This window comes from Cupressus sempervirens, chromosome 11, assembly GCF_028749045.1.
Source record: "Cupressus sempervirens isolate cs-2001-9-10 chromosome 11, ASM2874904v1, whole genome shotgun sequence".
Taxonomy (NCBI): Eukaryota; Viridiplantae; Streptophyta; class Pinopsida; order Cupressales; family Cupressaceae; genus Cupressus; species Cupressus sempervirens.
The window spans coordinates 824,388,081-824,413,867 of record NC_143128.1 but is presented as its reverse complement, the minus strand read 5'-3'; the positions used below and the strand labels follow the sequence as shown (position 1 = coordinate 824,413,867).

Genomic DNA, 25,787 nt, shown 5'->3' with positions numbered 1-25,787 from the left:
TAAGTTATTCAATTTACTAATAGTTTTTAGGGTCAAAATTTTGTTTCCAATCATTAAATTTTAGTCTAGATGTCCATTACAATATGTTAGCGAACCATTTAGAAATATATTTGTTATTGAAACTTTCTTACAATTAATGAAAATAAAACCTTTACCCAGAGAAGTAAATACTCACTTGGTCTATCTAAATCTTCAAGCCATTTGATGACATTGTACCTACACTTCGCATGCACATAAAAAATTTTGTAGTGTTCACATAGACCTTCAAAATATAAACCATTGATTATCATTGTGTTGATCTCTTTGTTAGCATGTTTGGGGTGTTCTCCATTCTTAGGGTTAACAAATGATTTTGGAATCTTTAAGTTGTGAAGGACCTATTTCTGTGAGGCATTAAGGACCTCCAAATTTGATCTGGGGTCAAAACAAGCTATATGAGTGGTGGGAATAGCCAACGATTTATGGGCAAGGTTTGTAAAATGTGGTATTAGAGCAGGAGCTTTTCCCGAGGGAGGGAGTGTACCAGCCCTTGTATCAAACTAGGCACTGCATTGGTAATAGGGATTTACCCAGATATTATTTTTCTTCCCAGGATCTTCATTGCTTGGACAAACCTTGTTTTGGACTTTGTAATTCCTCACCAAATGCCAACCACCAAAAACAACTTGAACGGAAGGAGACTTAGCAAATCTATCGATCCCTCATTCCCCATTGCGTCTAAGTTTTGTAGAAGAATTTTACACTTTCTTTCCCAATAGTTTTCCTAGCAAGAAAAACTTTGGAGCCATAGTCTATTCTAGGGAAGCAAAAATCCTAGAATCTTTGTTACATTTTAGCGAATGAAGGATGAAAACAAATTTGAGGTTAATAGAAACCCTTGTTTAGTAGGAGCAGACCTACACTTCATTTTGCTTTAAAAAAAGAAATCTAATTCTAAAACTTTACATTGTTCTTCGAAAGTAGGGCCATCTTATTTTTTTACACTTTTGTAATATGATGTTATCTTAATAGGCTCACCATCATCGCTTTCAAGGTAATTTCAAACCAGATTTTCTTTTATAATTTCTACCTTGCGATTTCACAGGTCCATAAATCGTGTTGACAGTTTGGTAGACTTTTTTCTTCATTAATTGTACGCCCCTTAGAAATGGAAATTCATTGTCCAAGGCAATAAGGAACGAGTGTTGATATAAAATTGTGAATGATGGTCAAGATTAGGCATCATCTATGAATGGGTGCATTCTTTGTGTTGGATAGTTGGTTCCCTTGGAATACACGTATTCATGCGACATCATTTTTGACACTGTTCACAGTCCTAGCTCGAATCCATAATATGTTCCAATATACATTGTAGCAAAGAATGATTACAAAAAGTGTCCCTATAAAAAATTAAGGTACACAATTTGAGTTTAATCCCACTTTGTTCAATTATTCAAGATGAATGAATTTCACTTTTCGAATTTTTACTTTGGCAGAAATTGACTGTAGGCATGAAAAACCCATCATTAACAATTTCAACATCAAAAACAAAGAATACAAATTAATGGCCAACATCAACTCCACTCTAGTCCTCATTTGAACTAAATGTACTTCATAGATTTTTATTAGAAAAATATTAATTTAATACACTACGTAACTCTCATATTTTCATTCTGCAAAAAATTACTCCAATAAGTAGCAAAACAGAAGGCATCTCAACAATCAACAACAAATGTACTCAATATAACCTACTACTTTGGATAATCATTTCATATAGTCTAGTTACATTTTATATTGTAGAAACATTTTGTAATAAATATTTTTAAATTATTTAAACTAAGAGGCTTCATATAGTAAGCAAATTTGATTGTGAACATTTGATTTTTTTTTAAGATTAACATTCATTTTACGGTATTATTAGCTAAGTTTTTTATTAAGGAAAACAAGTTTTGAAGGTTGCCTGAAACCCTCTACAGATCAAATAAATTTCAATGAGGCCCAAACATAAATACAACAGACCAAAGGTGAAACAAGTCACCCTCCAAGACAAGGTGACCAGGGTGGCCTCACAAAAAACACAATGCACTACTACCACCTAAACAGGTTTTGAACGAGATCTTGAAACCCCATGGCTGCAAACGAAGTCATTTAGTCCAGAACCATATCAAACTACAAGACAATAGGCCAAAAAGACCAAGAGAACCAAAAAAAAATGGGACAACCTCAAAAAGACCAAGCGAGCAGTAGGTTAAGAAAACTGAACCTCAAGATTCACATTTCGGTCCCATCTTTTGAGAACGTAAAGACATATCAAAAGATGGAATGAAGGGCTTGACCTTTATTCCTTTAACTGTTATCCATCCATCCTCCACCTTCCCAGCTACCTTCTGCCAAGCAAAGTCATCCACACAATAGCCAACCCCTAAAACCCTCTTAGCAAGAGAAGAAATACCACCACCACATGAAAGAGGGGCAACATCTTCCTCCTGAGACAAAGCTGCACGAGGGGAAGCAATCAAACTAGCAATTGCAACATTCAAAAGAGGGGACATCTATATTGATCACTGTCGTAGGGAAAACATTTAAATCATCTGGAACAACAACAGAATCTGCCAACAAGGAATCCTGAGAAGGATCAACCAACCCATCCCCAACTGAGGGAGCTTTCTGAACCGTGTAGTGATCATCTGAAACCCCTATCCACCAAGAAGGTGACTTCTTCGATCTAACCTTTCCAAAGGAGCAAGGCGGCTGGTCTTATGGCATTTCCTGCATCTGAAGGGAATGCCCTCATAATCAAGAAGTTGAATCCAAGAGCCATTAGGAGAAACCAACTTAATCATTTCTAGGAGCCCCTTGGAGACGTCTATCTCGACAAGAATGCGAGCATGTCATCTGAAACACATTGGAAGACATAGTATCAACCAACAAAAAATCTCTTAGGGCCTCCCTTACAGCGTCCAAGACAGAATCCAGTCATAAGTGAAGGGGATGATTAGGCAACCTTTCCCACAAAAGAATCTTATTGAAGGATTCAATCGACGGATCAAAATCCACATACCAAGGCTTTGTCATCAAGGGGAACCTCTCCTCCCAAGAAAAACCACGGCGCAAGATGGCATTTCTATCTTTAGTAGTAGCAAATCTCACAATGAAAAAACCCCTTGCCACAGGGTAAATTTGGATTAAATCCGACATGATAGGCTCCCAATATTTGGAAATCCAAGCATGCAAATCCAATTTGACATTTACACTTTCCAATTATTATTAGTTAAGTTGGTAGAGTAGTGATTTGACATTTACACTTTCCAATTATAAAAAGAAAGACATAAATTACTTAAGCTCTTGTATGTTTCATGTTATGTGACACAAACAATTGTTTAAGAAAGAATGAAATTCTCTTATCCACGTATTATAACCAATGATAATGGAAGAAATTGAGAGAATGACCTGCTTTATAGTGAACCTCCAAATGTTTCCATTTGATCTTTTTCTATCTTCTGTAAGCAATTTTCCAACTCTACTCTATGTACTCCCTCCTCTACAATTGTTGTTTCTTAGACCCGCGTCATCTATCTCTATTATTGAGATTGTATGTTCAAGTATGTTATTTTATTTGAAAAATAGATTGATCGTAATTAATTGCTTTTATATATGGGCTCAAATCTTTTTATATAATTGATCTAATTAATCATTGTGTAACAAATATGACACCATTTTCTTTGCCTTGGTCTACAGATGAATTGTTTAGTTTGTTAAAAAAATAATAATAAATTTTATTAGTCTTACAATATTAACATTCTTGGTTTGGTACATGAATTCAATCTTAAACATAAAATTATGGTTTTCATTCTAGATTATTTACTATAAATTTTAATGTAAAGAACATATTAAATATTTATGTAAAAAAAAATTAAAAATATATATATCATTTTATTATGTTCAAAAATTAGATTGGCAAACGTTTAATTGTTCTTTTAACCATTTAATACATTTGAATTACCCAATAAAAGGGACCTAACGAATAAAATAGCCACTTATTCGACATTAAAAATGAATTAAAATTACGATGTTATCAAATATTTTCTGTCCAACATTATAAATAAATAAATAAAATTAGGATGGTATCGAATCTTGAGTTAAATCTTCATAATGTTTTGTGGCCAATATAATTAGATTTGTTGTTTTTACATGACACTGTTGGTAAATGATATCTTCCCCATAATGATAGAAATCATAATTTTTCAATTCAATATTATTATTTTTTGGTTTCAAGCACGCTTTTAATACAGACGGCCCTCGCCGGTCGGTATGAGATTGGGTACAAAAGCCAATTTGTCAGGCACGCCCATGTGTTGTGCGGCAGGATTTTTTTCCCGCTATGAGACATCATGAATTTCTGGCTGGAGTCAAAAGCATAACAGCTAATTAGTGTTTGTTGAAAAATTGTATTATATATTGAAATTTAACACAAGTTTGCTAAAAAGGGGGGTTGATGTCATACGATTTGTGATGTTTGATGTTAGGTTTTCAAATTAGAAATTAATCGATAACATTTATTTCTATTAAATGTATTTAATTTTTAAGTTAAAATAGTCTTTTACAAAATGATCTCTCCATTTATTTTACTTATATTTTTAATCCACTTATGTTACTTATATTTTTACTTTTTATATTTTTATAGTTTTATATTTTAAAATTAGTTCATTTACATTGCAAATAATTATTCCTTATAAATAAATATTCTACAGTTTTGCCTGTATAACCATTGCATCTCCTTTGATGCAAGTGCTAGTGATATATCTATTTTAAAAGATAGGAACGTGCGAATTAGCTCTCCCAATGAAATTTAGATGGCTTCAAGGTTCATGAGGAACCAGGACTTTAATTCCAAAGGTCGGTGAGATTCATTGAAGACATTAAAAATACTCATCTATTTTCTACGTTAAGCAACGGACAATGAAGACTGTAATTACACCTAACACTAGGTTAGGTTTTACACTCATATCCATAAGAAGATAATGACGTCAGAAACCTCAATTTATTATAATATTTCAGAGAAATAAGATCAATATCAAAAGTGAATATTTCATATGTAAGTAAAAATGATGTCCAAAGAAATCATTACTTGCAATGAAAAAAACTAAATCAGTCCTCAGATCCAAAAGTGTAAATACATTTAAAAGTTAGGATAAAGTTAATTTTCTTTAAAAGCTTTTACAAGTTACCCATAAATTTTTCCTAGAAAGCAAAAGCTAAATGCTACTCAGCTTAAATTGTCTTATAATTCAGACTTCAACTTACAAAACCCTTGCCAGCAATTGCAACTAGCAATGCTAGCATTGTACAAAACAGGATTGGTTAATGGTGTAAGCATCAGAAGGAAACCTGCTATGCCGCCCAGAAAAACCATAGTTGTTACTGCACAATATAATCCAACACATAGCTTCATTTGACACAGAAAGGCACATGCATTGATACATTTAAGCAACAGATACTTGCAAAAATTTCATTCGTAACAACTAACAGTTTCCACTCAAACATACCCATAGACATCTCCAAACCCTCTATTTATTTTAATATTTAAGATACATATGCATTGTCGGAGAAATAAGATCGATACAATTAATGTATGCAAAATATTTGAAACGTGAGAGTTATACAATAAAATAAGGCCACATAATTTTGGAGCTATTTATAATATTACATCATTGGAAGAACGGAGATTTGTGTACATGTTTTTGGAAAAGAACACAGTATTTTTACCGAATTGCAAGTTAAAAGGAGGGCAAAAGTAATCATGATTTGAATTGACAAAACAAAATCAGCCCTAGATCCAAAAAATGGTAAATGCATTCTAAAGTTTAAGAACTTACACTGATTTTTCTTAAAAATTCTCAAATTCATAAAATCAGCCATAAACTTCTCTTACCACGCAAACAACATTTACTTCATCAATGGCCTTATAGTGCAAACCCCTTGTGCCAACCAGAAACACCATAGTTGTTACTGCAGGATATAATCCAAGATATTGCTTCATTTGACACATGCACATGGAAACCAAAAAGGAAAATTATGGCCAGAAATTGATTCAAATAAAATGAAAAGGCACAGTAGGGGCCTCCCACCCATACCTTCTATTACCACCTTCAATCACCCATATCAATGTTGGTCGGAGGACCTGGACCTATCAATCAATTCTGTATTCCCTAAAACTTGTGGGGACAAAACAACTCGTCCCACAATTCTATGGTTTAGTCTATCATGTCTAGACCAAGCTCCAAAAGAAAAATCAAATCGTTACTAATTGATATGTAGAATTTAAAATAAACATTAAAGAGAGGCTGATTGATACATTCAGCTCACTTCCTCCAATTGCAAATCTTAATACATGTGCCATGCATTGTATTTATTTCCTTATGGAAAACAAAATGCATGTTTTAAAACTATCGTGCATTTAAGAGGAGCCTCTTCATTTGATAATCAAGTTTTTTTTTTTGTGTTACACAGGCACACATCCCCACCCCTGAAAACCCAGATACCCATTTCACCTGCTGTTTCCAGATGGTGAGATGCTAGAGTAAATCCCTTGCCATCCCCCCATCTCTATTTTTTCTGAAACGACTGGCAAGACATCCCTGATTTCGAAAATGGCAATCAAAATGAATGGGATGCTTAGCCATCCATTGGACAATCAGGGATATCTCAGATATCCCCCAACCAAGAGACGACCAAGCATCCCTAACCGCATCCAACCTTTGCTAAGTGAAGAAAGGAGTTTTCTAAAAAGTGTACTGGTTGTAAAGGAATGTAGGGGTAAACACCTTATACACCCCAAATCCCTTCCAAAAGAAAAACATTTCATTTTTGCAGTATCCTCATCATCCATCTTGACTGGCAGTGGTTGTTTGAGTTTTGTAGCTGATACTTTAAGGGTTGCATATAAGGAGGGAGTTTGAGAGGTGAGATTGGACATCTCTCCATTGCATTTTGCACATTTTGCAAAAACTCTAAAACAAAATAACAGATGCAAATTTGAAGCTAAATCAATGTCAATTGTCGTATTATGCCAGTTTTTTTTTTTTTTGTTTATAAGCTTGCCTCTATGTTTATAAATATTAAAAATATGTTTTTTGTTTTGCTTTAAGAGTTTCAGTTTGCTACTGTAAGAAAACACTAGAAGCAACAGGTGTGAGTCATGAGAATTGGAAAAAAGAAAAGTAAATAAAATATATGTAGACCCTTCTAATTCTAAAAATCCAAACTCAGGTACTATTTCACAAGACCAATTTGCCTCCATCCACTCTTTCAGAAATTTGCAAAATGCCCTTTCAATTCCAAGATTGTTTCAATTTGTCACTAGCATAACCGTCCACAAGGGTAAATGCCGTGGGCAGCAGGCACTAACTGTAATATCCCCTTAGGATATTATTTTCAGAATTTTTCTAAATATTCCCCAGAAATTTTAAAAATCATTTTGCATCAAACCGACTTCTATTTAAGCAACAGTTTATGCTGAATATCATAGAGGCTTGATAGTAAATGTGAAGATAAAACATTACAATCTTATTTTCAGTACAGATATGAAATACCTCAAGCACTGCTGTCTGTCTTCAGATTATATAATAGCCTATCCTCACTATTTACTGGACCTTCATGCTCGACAAAGTATACCTTCAACAGACTTTAAAACTGGTTGCAACAACTGATGGATACCTCCGAAATTGCACAGCTATTCATGATTAACTGTTTAATTAATTTATCACAGGAACTCATACAACACAAGCAACAGAATTTTGACCTTTCCAAGGTGTAACAAATTTAAAGAAATGAGAGAAAGTATCAAACAACCATTACATTGTTACTGCAGCTGTGTACGCTCACCCAGTTGAATGCATCCAGAGTCCTACCACATTGGCTCCTCTGCACAGGCTTCACACCCAACCTTCCCAAATCGATTATCCACTGCTACTCTCAAAAATCTCTTCAACCAGTATCAACAGGAAAACAACTGCAAATATCTTGAAGCCATTAATGTGCCTGCAAATTCTGTCTGTTCACCACCGGCTCTCAGTAATGTTCAAAGGCTCCTATTTGTGCTAGAAGTTGTGTCACTGATTCTGAAACTGTCATGCAGTGACCCACTTCCTCTGAATTCATATTCCCACCTCCAAGTTCAATCATAGCTTTAAAGGCACCAACATCACAACTCCCCCCTTCTTAGCTCTGTTGTCAATATCCGCAATCCACACTCAGGATGATGTTGTTGTTTTCAGACTTGGCATTATAGGAAAAACCTCCACGTCTCTTCCCAATGGAAATGCACTCGAACGGTTTGCATGCTCAGTAGCCCAATGCACCACTATCTGTAAAAATGCCTATTTCAGAATGTTCCTTCATATATGCAACAATTTTCTGCATTCAAATCCCTAGTATAGATACAACTTAGTCATCTCTTTCGTATGAATTTTCCCAAGGCAATGAATATAATGCGAATACATAGAAGCATAAAAGATAGCACAAGAGACACAACAGATGATCAAATGAGATAATCAGATGATTTGATTCCAGATAAATACATCATAGAAGTGCCTTGTATATAAAGGCAATCAAGATGACTAGGAGTCATGCAAGAGATGAGCATAACAACTAAGCACATGTCCACCAAGAGTGGATTATCCTCCATCGTGCATGAAAGTATGTGCAACAATGAGAGGATAAGAACACAAAGGTGTATCACACAAAAAGGGGTGTGAGACAACATATGCTCAAATAAAGTGCAAACTCTTATGTGTCTACATGACAACTAATACAAAAATGCATTATCCTAAGTAAACTTAAGTGTAAATAGTAAATACGTATTTACAACAACATCTTTCAATGCCAAAGAAAAGAGATTCCTGATAGGTCTCCGCTAACTCAAAGGACATGCCCTTAACTCATTAAACTTCTATTTCTTGTCTGCAAATTCCTTCTTTCCTACCTAACACGCCACTCTTTCCATCATGGACATCATCTCTCAATGCCAAAGATAGATACAATTGATGAGACTGTGCGCCTCCACAACAGTTAGACCAATACAATGTCTCCTGGTCTGCAATTCCCAGTTCAAAGATTTGTTTTCCCCCTTCCATTTTGGACGAATCTTCCTCCACTAAAACTCTTTTCCTGCATAACATGCCTGATTTCTTGACTACTCACCTTCCACACAAGCCTCCACTATGCGATCTAGTCCCTTTCTTTGATCCACATGCAAACATAATTTCCTATAATCTATGTTCCCCGGGGACGCGTATCCGGCCTAAAACCCCCCGTTTCGGGGACGGGGACGTTCTAGGGATGGGGGGACGGGTATGGGACGTCCCCCAACCATCCCCAAATTCCCCTTTTTTGCAAGGGACGTCCCCGAAACTTGGGGACGTGGGGGGGACAAAAGGGGGACGGCCAACCGTCCCCGGTACGAAAGGGGACGTCTAGCCGTCCCTCGACCGTACCGAGTACGGCTGGCCGTCAAAAAAAAAACATAAAAAAAACATTTGTTGTGTCTTTTTTGGTCCGCTAGTGGGCCCCACTCCTCCAAAAACCCTAAAATGTATATAACTCAACACATTTAAATTGTTTTAACCATTCTTTGGTTTTCATTTTATGTTGCAGCCAGCTGAAGTTTTCATTTTGCAAGTAGAGGAGGTAATAGTTTTGCTTCCAAGAGCTTGACCAAGGGTTTGATCTTCTATTTTGTCCACCAAGTAAGTATAAAACTCTTTGTGCTTTCATCTATCATTTTTTTAATAAATTTGTAGCTTGCAAAGTCTGATTTTTTTTTTTTTTTTCATTGTTTCAGCTCATATATCTATTCAATTATATATTTAAACACAATGAACAGGAATGGGAGTACAAGTAGTAGTAGTGAAGAAGAAAATGTAGAGGTTGATGTTGTTAGTAGTGACACTAGGCAAAAACCCAATCCTAAAGCTAATTTGTTTAAATGCCCTTCCGACATTATGAAGAATTTTGCAAAGGGTCCTTTCAATAGGAAAAAACCTCTTCTCCAATATGTCACACCTAGGCCAAAAGATAAAAAGAATTCGGGAGGGACTAGGGTGTGGGATTGTCATGTTTGTCTTGATGATTTTAGGGGCAGTTATACAAGAGTGAAGTCACATTTTTTAGGTGTTTACATGCCAAGGAGTCAAAGCTTGTCCTAACCTAACCGATGAACAAAAATTAGAATGTCAAAGATTGCACTTAGAAGCTGAAATGGAGGGGCAAAATTTGATAGTGACATCACCATCCATTCCCTCACAATCATCTAGGCATATTTCATCCACCACTGGTACTAGTGGCAGCCCTAGTGGGTCTAGAGGGAAGAGAAAGATAAGTAGTAGTGAGAAGGGCTCGGTGGAAAGTATGTTTAATGCACAGGCAAAGGAGAAGTGTGAGGCATCCATTGGTAGATTCTTTGTTGCTAATGGTATCCCATATAATGCAGCCCGTTCCACTTATTATAAACAAATGGTGAAAGATATTATGAGCATGAATTCCTCATTTGTGCCCCCCAGTGAACATAAGCTACGAACCACTATCCTAGATGAAGAGTACTCAAAGGTTGCTTTATTATTTGAGGATATGAGACGCACTTGGGTTAGGACAGGCTGCTCTATTGTGATGGATGGGTAGACCGATGTTAGACATTGGCCACTCATCAATATCATTGTCACATCCCCTGCTGGCTCTTATTTTTGAGAGCCATAGATTACTCAAGAAAGAAGAAGGATGCAGATTTTCAGTTCACCATTTTGCGAGATGCCATAGAGGAGATTGGGCCCTCTAATGTTGTACAGGTTATCACAGATTCTGCACCTGTGTGCAAATCAGCAGGTTTGATGATAGAGGGTGCTTATAGGCACATATTTTGGACCCTTTGTTGTGTTCATTCCTTGAACAATGCATTGAAGGACATAGGGAAGATTGAATGGGTGAAGCAAGCAGTGCTAAAAGCTAGAGAAGTGCAAATGTTTATTTGCAACCACCACACTTCACTTGCTCTATTCAGGTCCTTCTCTAAGAAGGAGTTCCTCAAACCAGCCGAGACAAGGTATGTCAATTATAAGTATAGTTTACTTTTAGTTTGTTTTAACTTTAAGTTATTTTAAAAAATTATTTATAAGTTTACTTACATGTGATGCTTTTTGTTTTAAATTTTATTCATTAATGTTTAAGTTTAAATTTTTAATTTTTAATTGTTGCTATAGGTATTGCACATATTTCATCTTGATAAAGAGGATGATCGAGGTGTATGAGGCCCTTCAATTGATGGTGGTGAATCCAGAGTGGGGACGATGGTCTCATTCTAAGTCCACTGAAGGAAAAGCGGTGAGGCAAAGGATCCTTGATGAGAGTTGGTGGTCCACAATGAAGTAAGTTGTTGGTTTTTAAATTTACTATTAGTCTTTTGCTTGCTGATTTTCCTACTAATAATCTTAAAATTCTTAAAATTCTAATTCTGATTTTTTTTTTTTTTGGCATTTTGATCTTGCAGATACATTTGCTCTGTCATAGCACCCATTGTTGATGTCATTAGATATGCTGATACTGATGCTCCTAGTTTAGGAGAGATCTATGAGACTATTGACAGCATGTTGGGTAAGATGAAGAGAATTGTTGCGGCAAAGGATCCTACATTGGGCTTTTATGAGGAGCATATTAGGCCTATTGTGACACGGAGGTGGAACATAATGAATACCCTGCTTCATATGGCAGCATTTGCTCTAAATCCCAAATGGTATGCACAGTTGAGTGGAAGGGGCCTCCCATGTGATGATCCTGAGGTTTTGGATGGCTTCACAAAAGCAATTGATAAGATGTATTCAGCTCAAGATGCCTCTACTCTTTGTGCACAGTTCCTTGACTTCACCAACTTTCGTGGCCCAAACTTGGGTAAGCCACAAGCAAGGTTGGATAGAGTTGTTTTGGCACAGAGGGATCCTATTGGATGGTGGACTTGGCATGGGAGAGATACACCTGAGTTAAAGATACTTGCCAGTCGCCTCCTTTCACAGGTTGCTAGTTCTTCAGCTACAGAGAGGAACTGGTCCACATATTCGTATATCCACTCTATCAAGAGGAATAGACTTACCTCTAAAAGAGCGGAGAAGCTAGTGATAGTGCATCATGCTCTTCGACTTGCCGATCGCCAGACTCCAGAGTATAGGCAGACACCAACTTTGCGATGGGATGTTGAGACTGAGGATGTGGCCCAGATAGATGAGGATGACATAGCACCAGGACTGGTTGGGGTTCCATTAGATGAGACTATGCTTCCTGTGGAGGATGACAGTGAGGAGGATTCTGATTTTGATGCCATGGATTAGTAGAGGCAGAATAGGAGCAGCAGTCTGCTTCATTTTCTATGTTTTGCTTTTTATGTTGAACATGAACATGATTATGATACATTGATTATATGATACTTATTACTTTATGGCAGCCTATAGCTTTGGGCATATTTTGATTTTGATTTTCAGATTTATGATTTATCATGCTTATCATTATGAGTCTTATGCTATTGACAATGGTTAATAACTTAATGTTCATTGTTCAGTGTTCTTTGATATTGTATTGATATGCATTTTGAGAATTGGATACTAAAATACTAAATAGTAAAATACTAAAATCGGATATTATTTCATAGATGGCATTCAAATGTTGTATGTTATGGTTCTATAATGTTTAAATGACATGCTTTGTGCTTAATTTCATATGAATGACATGTATATTTACAAATTTCAATGTATCTACTATATTTTAAAATTTTCCTACATATATAGCCGTCCCCGTCCCCCCCCGTCCCCAAAATCGCCAAAAAATTTGCCGTCCCAAAAACCCGTCCCGCCGTCCCCTGCCGTCCCCGTACCGGAAACTTGGGGGAACATAGCCTATAATGTTTCCTTTAGACAACTGAAATACATCTGCATTTAAAATATTAATTTATTAAATGCCAAAGGGAATAAGAATTTAATAAATTAATCTTAAGTTTTCAGAGGTGAGGGAGGGACATTACAGATTATAACTTCACAGATTTGCCCGGCTGTGAACTGATGTAAGTCCACCTGCAAAGATGAATCAGATTTTTGTCAAATCCTCAAGGTTTTTGTTCTCGTTTCAGAAAAGATTTTGATGGAGGTGGATGGATTGGATCCACAACAATAATTAAACACAAAATACACACTACAGGCACTTATAGAAATTATAAAATCATTTCATTGCCTGATCATCAAAAAACATTACAATGTGCCTCTTTTATAGAGGTCTTTGATTATTTTTGGAAACATCTAAATTAACCGACGTAAGACAAATAGACTTTTCCAGAACTATCTAAACATTAATAACTTCTAGAACTTTACAAACCTAAATATTAATTTTACCTAACCCTATTTGTGAATCCAGCTGAAATTTCTAGAATCCTCTATTATTTCTTTTACATTTTATTTGAGGAGGAAATTATACATTCCAACACTCCCCCCTAATTTCAACCTCAAATGTTGTCGCATACAAATTCCTATGTGCCATGATTATTATTTATTTTTCTTTGCCTATTTCTTATGTCCACATCCACACTTGTAGACATTGAAACCTTTTGCCTCTTTGATGCCTTTCTCTAACCTGTTTTCGAATGCTACTACATTCCTTCTTACACTTGAACATTTGTGCCTGAATAAACCTATGATCATTCCTGCAATTTTCTGCCAATTTGATCCATAGCTCCATCCGCAATACATTTTTATACAACCTGTCATTGGTTCCGTCTTTGATTCTATATTCCAACAATTTTTTGCATAGTGATTCTTCAAACCACAAATATTACACGGATTTAAATCTCAACATTTATCCTTTGTATGCCCTTTTCTGTTACAGTGTGAACATTGCACAATCTATATTCCTTCAATTAATTCTCTTGAACCTTTATTCATCTTTCCAAAGTCTATAGCATATCCAAGACCTTGATATTTTGGCTTGACTGTAGGCTCAATCGGATTCCTTATTCCTTGCTCACGCTTTCCTAGACCTTTACCTTGAAACCCATTTTCTCCATAATCTTCAAACCAACACTATTATTATCATAACAAACAAAATTTGCAAACTTTTTGTCATTTTCTTTCTTACACTTTTCATCACAAACAGCAAAATCACATTTCTCAATCCCAAATCACTCAAATCATTTGTGTCACATGATACATCACATACAAATGGTTTCACATTCAAACATTCCCTCTCTTGTTTCAGAGTAGACACTTCTTTAACATACTATTTTCCTCTTCCAATTTCTTCACCTTTTCTTCAAACACTTTGTTCTTTTTTTCAACATCATCAAACAACTTTAAATTTTCTTCTAATTCTTTATTTTGCTCTCTAAACTCCTTCACTTGCCAATTAAGTACTTCTTTCACAAATTTTAACCTATTCTGAAGCTCTTCAATCGCCTCTATGTAGACATTAATTTCATTTAAAAATTTAGACTTTTCTTCTCCCATTTCATTTCTTACTTTTGCCAATTATTTTTGCAAAATATCTTTTTCACACAATAAACTTGCATTTTCTTTCTTCACCATCATTAATTCCTTCTTCTAACTTATTTGTCTTCTTTTTATGAACTCTACCAGCTTTTCCCATTGAAATCAACAATTTAACACACCTTACTCTTTCTTTTAGAGAATTCTAAATGCCTTTTTTACTTCCAGATTTTTTAAAGTAAAGTTTCAAACAACTTGAAACAAACCCTTTTGACAACTAAACTCCTCACAATATTGTTCGGCTGTTATAATTTCTCGAATGTCATTAAATAATTATAAGAATTCACACCATACCTTTTGTTCTTTCCTCTGTCCTTTCTTCTATGCTTTACAAACACTTTGGTTCCTTCATAATCTTCATGAAAAGTCTTATTTTTCTCAATAATGTTCTTTCTTGCCAACTTGCCCTCTTGCCCTCTTCTCACAACTGCTCAACATTTCTTGTGTGGCATTCTTCAAAACTACTGTCTTTTTCATAACATAAAGCAATCCTCCATAATTTGGAAGCACGAGAACATCGCTTGCTCTTTTATCACAATCTGAAATTATTTCCTTCCAACTCTGATACCAAATTGACGGAGGTGGATGGATTGGATCCACAACAATAATTAAACGCAAAATACACACTACAGGCACTTGTAGAAATTATAAAATCATTTCATTGCCTGATCATCAAAAAACATTACAATGTGCCTCTTGGACTTGGATGTAAGATCCAGTGAACTTGATATTGAGATTAGAGAACTGTTTGTTGTAGATAAGGCACGACGAGCTAATATAGAGACTGTATTTGGCAAAGAGGTTGCAGTGGATAGTTGTTTTTGGTATTATTTAGCGAAGGATAATACAAAGGCCAGTTGGACAGTGAGTTTGGTGGTCTTTTTGTTGAAGTTGGTTGGACAGTGGGTCCTCCTGCCTTCCACAACTCCTAATAGGGTTGGAATCTCCTCATAGGGATTCAAAGTCTCCTAACAGGGACTGATATGTACTAAATGTAATTCATTGATTCCTAACAAAGTCCATCCTCTTACAAGGAACTTATATATCAGTACATCATTTTGTGGGTACCATCCCCACTTGGGGTTTTCCCTCTGATAAAAGGTTTCCCTAGTTCAAAAATCTGGTGTTATTGTGTATGGTGATCTTGCTATGGTTGTTGCACTTATTGATTACATGTTTCAGATTTAATAAGGTTGATAAAAGTTGTTTTAATTGGATCACTGATTCACCCCCACCTATTAGTTTTATCTTGGTGGACTTTACTTTCTAAGAGAGGGAAACAATCGCAGCCAAAGGTGTAGAGAGGACACAAGAGCGTCTTAGTTAAAACAATATGTTTGGGTCAACTGCACCAAACACAAAAACCATTCTATCTAAACCTAGTACTCACAAGCGATACTCAAGGTGGTGCACAAAAACAATACAAAAACTCGATCTACAATGTCAAAAAATCAAAAGTTGCTGCAATTTACGGGTGATGGGTAGGAGGATCCCCTGTGGCATTACATAACATATGCGACAATCTAGTTGGCTAGTGGGCAGATTGATCACAATGAATGGGTGACACAATTTCCAACAACCCTACGAGGGGCGGCCATGGATTGGTTTTCAAAAGTAGACAAAACCAAGGTAGCCTCATGGACCAACTTAAAGAAGGTATTCCAAGAGAAAATTAAACTGCTTCGCAATGACTACGAAATTGTTGTAGAAATCTATAGAAGTGTGCACATGTACATGGGGACTCGAGTAGTTACTAGTAAAATGGAGAAGCAATTGGTCGATGGATTGAAGAAGTGGTTCGTGGAGGAATTAGAAGCCTACTTGAGAAAGACAATGAAGCTTGTGCCTCCCACAGCAAATGTGGAAGCATACAACCATGCCATGGGAATAAATAGTGAGAATAAGGCATCATGAAAGAAGCACCAATCCGATGATGATGACAACTCTGAAGCAAGTAGCAATGATGAAGAGGACAACAAGAATGTTCGTGTTACAAAATGATGTGCAAGGATGATGAAGGAATTTAAGGCTATAAAGGGGAGCATCAAAAAGACGATTGGAGATTTATGGTGCATAAATTGCAAGGATGAGGGCCACATGAAAGGCACATGCCCCCAAAAGGCCTTTTGCGACATTTGTCATATTGAGGAGTGTCCATACAATATGAAGACACGAAGCACACATGTACTCTTCACATAAGAAGAGTCATCGATGTCTGTTGGCGCAGCCACCTCACAACCTCATCATCTAGGGGATATCAAAACAACCAAAGGGGTGGTAGAAGCAATAATAATAATAACATGAACAACAGAGTCTATATCTAGTACAATGCTAGAGTTCGGTCAATGATTCAATGTCATGCTTGTCAATGGTGACACTTTGAGTGTGACTACCAAAAGGAGGAGATCCCCTAACACCTATGTCAGTGGCGTGGTCCTGGTGACTACCCAAGTCCAAGACTGAACTTGTTGAAAATTGACAAATCAAGAGAACACCAGCTTTTGTTGCTCACAATGGCACTGGTGAAGAAGGCTACAAACCCAAAGCCTTGTAAGGAGAAGGAGAGGCTATGAGAGGCATAGGTTGACATTGAGAAGGAGATGATGGCAGAGTGAAGGGAAACCCATAACACCTCCAAAACTTCACTATGTATCGAATTTCAACAAAATATCATGAGACAAGTGTTGCAGATTGAAGTGCTCATGAAAATCAAGGACCTTTAAACTATGTTGCGACTGAAGACAACAATCTTGAACGTCATCCATGTACCCTCATGTACAAAAAAACCATACAAAAGGTTCGACCAGCCCTTCGACAGACCCAATGCTGCTGGTAGTAAATAGTCGGCGACACCCTTTGGTGGTGGGATGAGTATCTTGGGAACCATCCTCACAGAAACCATTGACGATAGAGGATCAAGGGTGAATGTGCTACCGGAGGAAACTTGGAAGAAGTTGGGAAAGCCATGGCCACCAACATTTAATTTGCTGGGTACTGATCAGCACGACATCAAGCCGATCCAGTCTTTAATGGCACAATGGGTAATGATCGGTACACAACCTTTTATTCTTGACTTTGTAGTGATTCCACTGAAAAGGGAGTATGATGCTATCCTTGGGAGGGGGTGGTTCATTGCTGCTGAAGCGAATCATAACTGAAAGCACAGCACACTATCCTTAGAGAACAGAGGACAAAAATTTATCATCGACTTGAGAACATGGTGAGTGAGGAATGTTCCAGCCATCAAGTTGCAGATACAAATCATCAAAGGGTGCATTCAAAAGCTCGATATCCTAATACTTCAACTCATTCAACAATAATTGATTCAATGGATTCTAGATATGTTTTCAATGACCAATGGTTATTTGAATATATTGTCTCACCCAGACCATTCACACATGTTGAAAATGTCAAGGTTAGAATCCAACAAGAAAGCTCACAACCAAGGTCACAGGTATGCCAGGGTTCCAACATGTTATCTTGTCGTTGAGTTTATTTTTCTCAGCTACTCAATGGGTTCTGCATAACTCACTTGGAGCCTTCTTGAGGTAGGGAGCATTCTGCCTATATATATATATATATATATATATATATATATATATATATATATATATATATAAATATTTGTAAATAAATTTTGGTGTTCCATAATCTTATGTTACCTTGGTTTTCCAATTGTGGCTTGTTCATTTTCGTTTATGCGAAGTTTCCCCTCTGTCAAGTAGCACCTTGTTCTGCTGTTACTCTTTTGACTCAGTTGCCCAATGGATTTTAACACTGACCTGTACTAGAGATGCTGGCACTCTCAACTTCTCCCAAGAAAAGCAGTTCCCAATCAGAGCTAGTTGTTGGCCCTAATTTGAATCTTGACCAAATTAAAGAAAAAAATTAAGTCCTACCAATCTCATCTTGTTTGGTTGACTCTACTTGAGCTGATATTATTTTTGGGAGATCTTAGTATTTCAAGGTAAAATTCCAAGAGCTCAATGACAGTACAGATGATTGCAGGGTGAAAAATAATTAATTGATCATGTGTTCATATTTGGAGGAGGCTCTGGAATTCTGTCTTCCATTGGCTACAACTGGGCAGAATTGAGAATAACCCTGTGGGAGGTAGACTAAGTCCTCCAACACAAAGGTAGACTTGATCTCTATGATAGAACAAGCTGAAAATGCTAGTTGTCTCATTCCCAAGGGCCAAAGATGTACACAGATGGAGCATGGAGGAGGCTGCACTCTAATATTGTACTGACAAGTGATAACTTATGGCCTAGGTCAGCATTTTACATAGGGAGGAACTCTTAGATACAGGAACAGATCAGAGACCCAGAAATTATTTAAATAGTCCATCAAATGGGAGTCCAGACCTGACAATCACCTTATTGGCAATTTCAAAAAAATAAGAATTCAGTGGAGTCAATGCATCATCACTTTTTCATACTGCTGAACCAAATGAAATTGAGATTCAAAAGTTTGCTTTTTGTGCCACTCACTGACAACAACAAAGACAATTGAATCTGTTCAAAACTCATGCTCGGACCAGACAAACATGTTATTTGGCTTGTTTTCAAAGGTGCGAACATGGCAGTGTTGTATGTATTTCCAAAAAGTCCATCAATTGATATGATGGATCAGTTTCATCGACATTTTTAGCATCCCCTGAGAATTACTAAGGCTTTCTCATTTAATGAGAAGAGTTTTTCTCCATTTCCAATACCATAAAGGGTTGGCCTATTTAAGGAAACTCAGACCTGAAGCATAAAAGAAAATAAGAAGTTTGGCATAGAGACCGTCAAATGGAGACTTTGGAATATGGCATGGCCATTCATTTGAGTAAAAGGTAAAGAAATTTTGTCAGATATTCAAGAGTCAGTTACGGGAACTGAAAGGGCTCTAGAAGGAAATTATTTAAATAGTCAATCCAAAGAAAGTAAAGGGGACAGCATTCTGAGCTCATATGCTTTGACATAAGAAATAGGAGGGATTTTTTATCATTAGCATTCTTAGAGGGTAAGAGAAAAATAATTTTCTGCTTCAAGCATAATCTTTGTAACAGAAGCTGAGGAGTCTTTGAACTCTGGATTTTATGGGGATATAAAGGAATTCTTTTAAAACTGTGTTTAATTGATTCCCTTTGTTAGTTGTAGATTTCCTTTGTGAACTTGCAATTATTTCATGATACTTCCTCAGTTATTTTGGGTCATGGGAATGAGTTTCTACGGAATCTATGAATTCCGATTTATTCATGCATTTGAAAGAAGTTATACTATCAGGTGCTGAGTGGGTGAAATTTGTAATTCCCCTTTGATTATTTATTAATAATCCATCTGCAGCATGCCTATGCTCAGGTGTGTGTTTAGCTTTTTTATGTTCCAGTCAAAAGCATACCTCAAAAACCCAAATGATACCTTAAGAGCGAATTGTACCTCTAAAACTCAGAGGAAGAGCATCCAAGCAATGGAGATCTCTCCAACTGTTTGTCAGCAGTTTGTCTCCACTTTTGGGCAAAGAGAGTTCATTTATTCATTATTCTGAATCTGTTAACTAACACATCCTAAACCAGGTGATATCATATTTATTCTTAATGCTTGGCCTAGGAAATGTTTTTCAGGTGTTGTCTTGAAATTGGCCTAGGATATGAACAGCCTCATGATAGAGTTAAGTCCCATTCTAAGGTGTTGCAGAGAAGTGTAAACATTTTTTGCATGAGTGATTGTTTTGGTATGCTTCAAATTATAGGAACTAAGTTTGCAAGGTTATTCTGGACTCTATACTATTAAAAGCGAACAGTAAACAATGTTGCAATACAAAGTCAACATATAATATGAAAAACTCTGAATTTAAAAATGGTTTTATCTAGTGCCAACCACTTACCTGTGTAAACAATGGGCCAAGGCCTAAACCTTGATAGAAGAAGTATTTAAAATATTTCATCCTGAATTATTCTACTGCTGTCTTCAGATAGATATCAAAAGAATTATTGTTACCTTTCCCTCTCTGTATACATGACAAACTTGGCAATCCCATGATGTTACAAAATGTATGTGCCATAATTGGAGCAACCAAATGCCCTGCAAAAAATGCAAGAAACCACAACTTCAAACAAAGACAACATTTGAAACAAAAGGTGCAGTAATTATAAAAGCATGGATCCTGGTATGTCATTCAAATTGATCCAGTAGTATTTTCTAGATACATCAGTCTTTGAAAGACATCATTCTAGTTGAACAACTATAGGAGCTTATTAGGGGTTTTTTTTAATGGTTCCTTTAAATGATAACTAAATATCAGTTCTTCATCCTCAAGCAAGTGTTTTTAACCATATGGATGGTCTGTACTAACAAGCATATACAAAGGCAGAATGGTAATGGTACAATTCAAAACCTGGTCGATAAGATTCAAGATTGTGCATACATATATCTCTGTATGGAATTCCACCTTTGGACACACTTCTATAGTCTCTTAATTATCCTTGGGAAATTCGCATAAGGAGCACCAATTCATTGAGTGTAAGCTAAAATGCACAAAATGTTCCCATGTGCTCCAAAAGCAGACAAAACCTTATTTCTCAATAGAAATCTCAAATGCTAAATATATGGAACTGTAGTTATTGGAAAAACTGAAATAGCTGTAAGTTTTGAAAATCAAAATACAGAAAACCACTAGCCATAGAATTAAATCAGAACTGAACTTACATGTATAGAATATAGCCACTCAAAAATATGACCAATCTCGTTTTTTTTTAACTGGAAAGAAAGAATATGCATGTAAAACTAACTAATGCTAAATCTTATATCAATATGTTGAATTTGAAATAAAAAACCAAAAAATAATATTACCAATATTCAAAGAAATTAGATTTCTTTCTATGGCATGCACATCGAGTTGGACACAAATATCCAAGGTAGCGGATGCTACCCTTGGACCAAAAAACAAACTTACTACTGAAAGTTCTGTACAGTTTTCAAATGCTGAAGACCAATTTATAACGATAGCTTACCTTTATGATGTTGTCATTTTAGGCATCTCAGACAATTACTATTGAGTATTTACAGAACTATTACATCCACTGATCTCAACACATTGATCAAAAAGTTGAAATGGTGGACCCACTACATAGGAACAAAATTCAAATGAAACACCAAAGATTTGGTCAAATCATTTACATCGAAAAGGCGGTTCAGACCTAACAACTGATAGATATATTTTACTGCCATAAAACCCCCAAATAAATGTGGTTTGGGTATAATAACTGACAGATATATTATACTAGTATAAACCAAGAAAAGGTGTTCATAAAACCCAAGGACAACTTCAGATTATTAGTAGATCTCAAGTTAAAATTTCATCGACCACATCTCTAACCTAGAACTTACCCACCATAAAGTTATCACCCATTAACATTTTAAAGGGTGGATTTTTCTTTTAACACCAACCCTCAAGCTACTCTTTGGTACCTGGGACCCATAGCCTATCTCTAATACAATTTTAAACTTCTTAAACATACCCTACCACAACGTTATCGGCCATTAAGATTCTAAAGGGTGCATTGTTCTTCCAACACCCTCCCTCAAGCCACAATTTGGTGCCTAGAGCTCCCAGCTTATCTCTAATACCATTTCAAGTTTCGATGGCCCATTCACAACATAAACCCTGGACCTTCTAGTTAGTACTCAACACCATTGCCACTACGCTGTCAGCTCGTTCCAATCTGAAGTAGGGATTGTTTTTCCATCACATGTCACCACAAAGATAATTAACATAAAGATGAAATAATACAATGAATTGACTATAACATTGATTCCTATAACTAAGCAAATTAATAGTTAATTTAGGTGAGCCCAAAGTATACCTAACCAACAATAGTACAATGTTTTGGATATAGAATTAGTCTCAATCCCCTTTTGTTGTGGGGTATGTTGGTTCCCAAAACCACAGATTGGAAATCCAAGATCCTGTCACTTCTCTGATAGGATCTAATAATCAATTATAGCCAACGAACGAGAATCACCTTGATTCCCCTGCGCTTCGGGCTCCACTACACCTAAGTGGGAATACCTTCTCCTCGAACCTGATCACTTGGTTCAAAGCTTTTCTAAAGCAAATTTAAGCTTTGAAGAGTTCTTCGGTTGGCAAAGTCCTTGAACTCAAATAAAACAAAACTAAATGCAGAGTGTTCAAAATGGTTGGATGTTTTGTATAATGTTTGTCAATAATGGATTTGAGATTTTTAAGAAGGAAATTATTAATTTTCTAACTTCAAATATATATCCAATACTTGAATGATAAAAAGATCAGCGCTTTAGCTTATTTAGGCAACAAAGTCAACTACAATGAAGATTGTAACGTACAACTTTATAATGCTCTGTGCACATAAACTATAAATAGTTTAATAACCAAGACATGAAGGATTAAATATATATATACGTAATTCTAAACTAGTCCAAATTGCGCTTTAACTCCTAAGGTCAAGGAGACAGACTGGACACATATTCAAAAAAAACTAAATATTTCACAATATCTATGATGACCAAGTTTAAAATGCCATACATGATCTCTTCCACTTATCTAACATAAATTGTTTGCAGAATTTTTTTAAATGATTATAAAGGACCAATCAACTGCAGTTCAATTCTCCATGCCTTTAATAAAAATAAACAAAGGGCCTTTTATTTTATTATTAAAATAAATTAAATGAATTTATATTATAAAGCCATATTAAAGCTCCTTATTCCTTTGTACAAAACATATAAGACTTCTTCTTTGTAGAATGTTTTTTCAAATGTGTTATGTTCTTTTTATTTGAACCTAATATTTATATGATACCAATAGTCACTTGGTTACATCCAACCGGTATGACTATTCAATACTCAATGGTTGCATGTCTTTTCTTTAATAATATTTACTTTATAAGAAAAACTATTATTTTAAGTAATCATCATAAGTGTCATATGAGTAAAATAATTGTTCATCATAATCCTTAAGAAAAAGGATATCCGAAAGGTGATAAACATGATTTATATTTTAATTGCACCCTAGGATATTTCTTACGCACTCTGTTCTTCTGTCTTCGTTTTCCTTCTTGGTATGAGTTTGTTCTTCATCATTGAATTGGAACTCCACGGGTAACCTCTTTTGTACTCCAGTATTCCAAACGCATCTTCCTGTTTGACCATCGATGGCTTGCACCAAGTGCATAGCCCATGAACTGCAGAAGTCTAGCAAAGAAGGAAGTACCCGATATTCTAAAGCTAGGCTTGCATGGATGAAGAAATGTTGGAGGTAACAAGGTGGAGTTTCCAAATACACATGATCTATCACCAATGAACTTGATCTATTCCTCGTCCTTCTATTCTTTCTTAGTCTTTAATAGTTTGAAACTTTAATATATGTTGATTATTGAAGATGAACACTGTTGACCTATGCCATATAGATGGAATAAATGCAATATATACAACTCCATCAATATGCACATCCGGAAACAGATGACGTCTCAAGATAAATTTGGCATCTTTGTACATAGTTCGACCTTACCATTCAAAGAATTTTTCATGGGTCCGCACATTTCATACACACAGTGGCAGTCTTCATCAACTATGACTCCTTCATTTTAGGCGTTCCAACAGATATTTTGGAGATAACAAAGAATTAGCCTCTCAAAATTTGACTAATGGTGAAGGATAGAATATGGAAGCAAGTGTTGACTTATGAGAATATTTCATGTTATTGCAAAAGATGTTCTAGGGTGGGTCATATTGTATTAGAATTTAGAACACAGATCTAGAAACCCCCATTCAACAAGCAACTGTGGGTGGAAATGAATTCAGAGTCTAACACAACATAATAATTGCTTCAATACTATATCCAAACAACAGTAATTTTCAGTGGATGATAAGTGTTACATCCCAATTTTTGACCTAATTTTAAATTTATTTATATCCGTTAGACTGAATGGATTTTCTTTCGTAATCGTGTGAAGAGGGTAGTTAAATATATTCGTTGTATTCATTATGTTAAATGTTTAATGAAGATGGTCGTTATCCATTATTTGTCATGTGATGTTTAGCAATTGCTTGATTTTCGAATTATGGTTAATAATTAAATTCTTTATCTATATTAAATGTTATTATGGAATTATTATGGAACTAGTTATTATCGTGGAAATATTGCACGAGCGATTGCAAGAGAAGATGAAGGGGAGAAGCATTGCTAAACGGGATCAACAGAATGGGATACTAGCTTAGTCCAATTATCAAGTTGACAAGTATGACCTTTAATTGCCTTGGTAAGGACCTAGCGACTTAAACATCAAGATACAATCGATGGACCCGCATGAGCTATTAATAAACATTTAAAACATTAATTATTTTAATTAAAAATAATACATACCTCAAATGGTTTTTTATTGATTTTTCCACCACATCATGATAATGTATACCTATGTATGTGTACATAGATATAGGAATAAAAGTGACACCATAGTATTATTTTAATAAATAACATGATGTCACCTCATAAGTACATCTATGTGCAAGTAGATAGATATATATTATAATTAATTTTGATTTATAACCTTCAAATCTTTTTTTCCACATTTATTCAATTTCTTCATAAAACCCGAAATGCACATTTGGCATATTTTTGGCGATCAAGAGCCAAGTCTCTTCTTGGTAAGTTACGGCTTCTTGGAAGCCAAAGAGACTTTGAATACCTTTTTATTTTGACCCAAGAGAGATCATGAGCATAAGAACATATCACCCGATTTCCTTCATATCACCCGACCTCGATTTCATAACACTCGATACCTCTACAGATATCACACGATATCTCTGCAATATACCACTTGGTAATCATTGCTTTTTCCTTCTACGATTTGCCTTTTATATTGATGTTTTGCTGAAGACATGATTGATAATCACACTGGGATTTGCGCATAAGGATTTCTTCTGTGAAGAGTGGGGCTGATTGACAGCGTCTAGCAAGACTCCATTTTATTTCTAGATTTTACCAGGTTATGTGGTTGTCCATATTCCAAGCATTGCAATATGTTTTATTATCAGATATTACTGCATTCTGATTATTATAGCAGTAAGATACAGTTTCATATTATGATGCAAATCATCTTGCTTATATGTCATCAGTTAGACCCTCTCTAGGAAAGGGCTGTTATGATGAATAAAAAGCCAACTATCCATGACATGATATCATATTTTATTTATGCCATTGAAAGTCAAAATCAAA

General features: G+C 35.7%; 1 protein-coding gene across 7 annotated transcripts in view; it reads right to left on the bottom strand.

The window, feature by feature from the left end:
- Positions 1-4,002: 4,002 nt before the first annotated feature.
- Positions 4,003-25,787, bottom strand: part of FACE2 (farnesylated protein-converting enzyme 2) — a 130,197-nt gene continuing 108,412 nt past the window's right edge. The window contains exons 7-9 of one of the 7 annotated variants that reach the window (XM_089811256.1): positions 20,534-20,617; positions 5,912-6,013; positions 4,003-4,382 (exon numbers count right to left, since the gene is read on the bottom strand). In XM_089811256.1, the coding sequence (XP_089667382.1) occupies positions 5,943-6,013; positions 20,534-20,617 (155 nt within the window). In that variant the 3' untranslated portion in view covers positions 4,003-4,382; positions 5,912-5,942. Of the gene's footprint in view, positions 4,383-5,136; positions 5,401-5,911; positions 6,014-7,285; positions 8,346-20,533; positions 20,618-25,787 lie in introns of those variants that run through there. The other 6 variants (XM_089811252.1, XM_089811254.1, XM_089811253.1 and 3 more) reach the window with 6 other exon arrangements.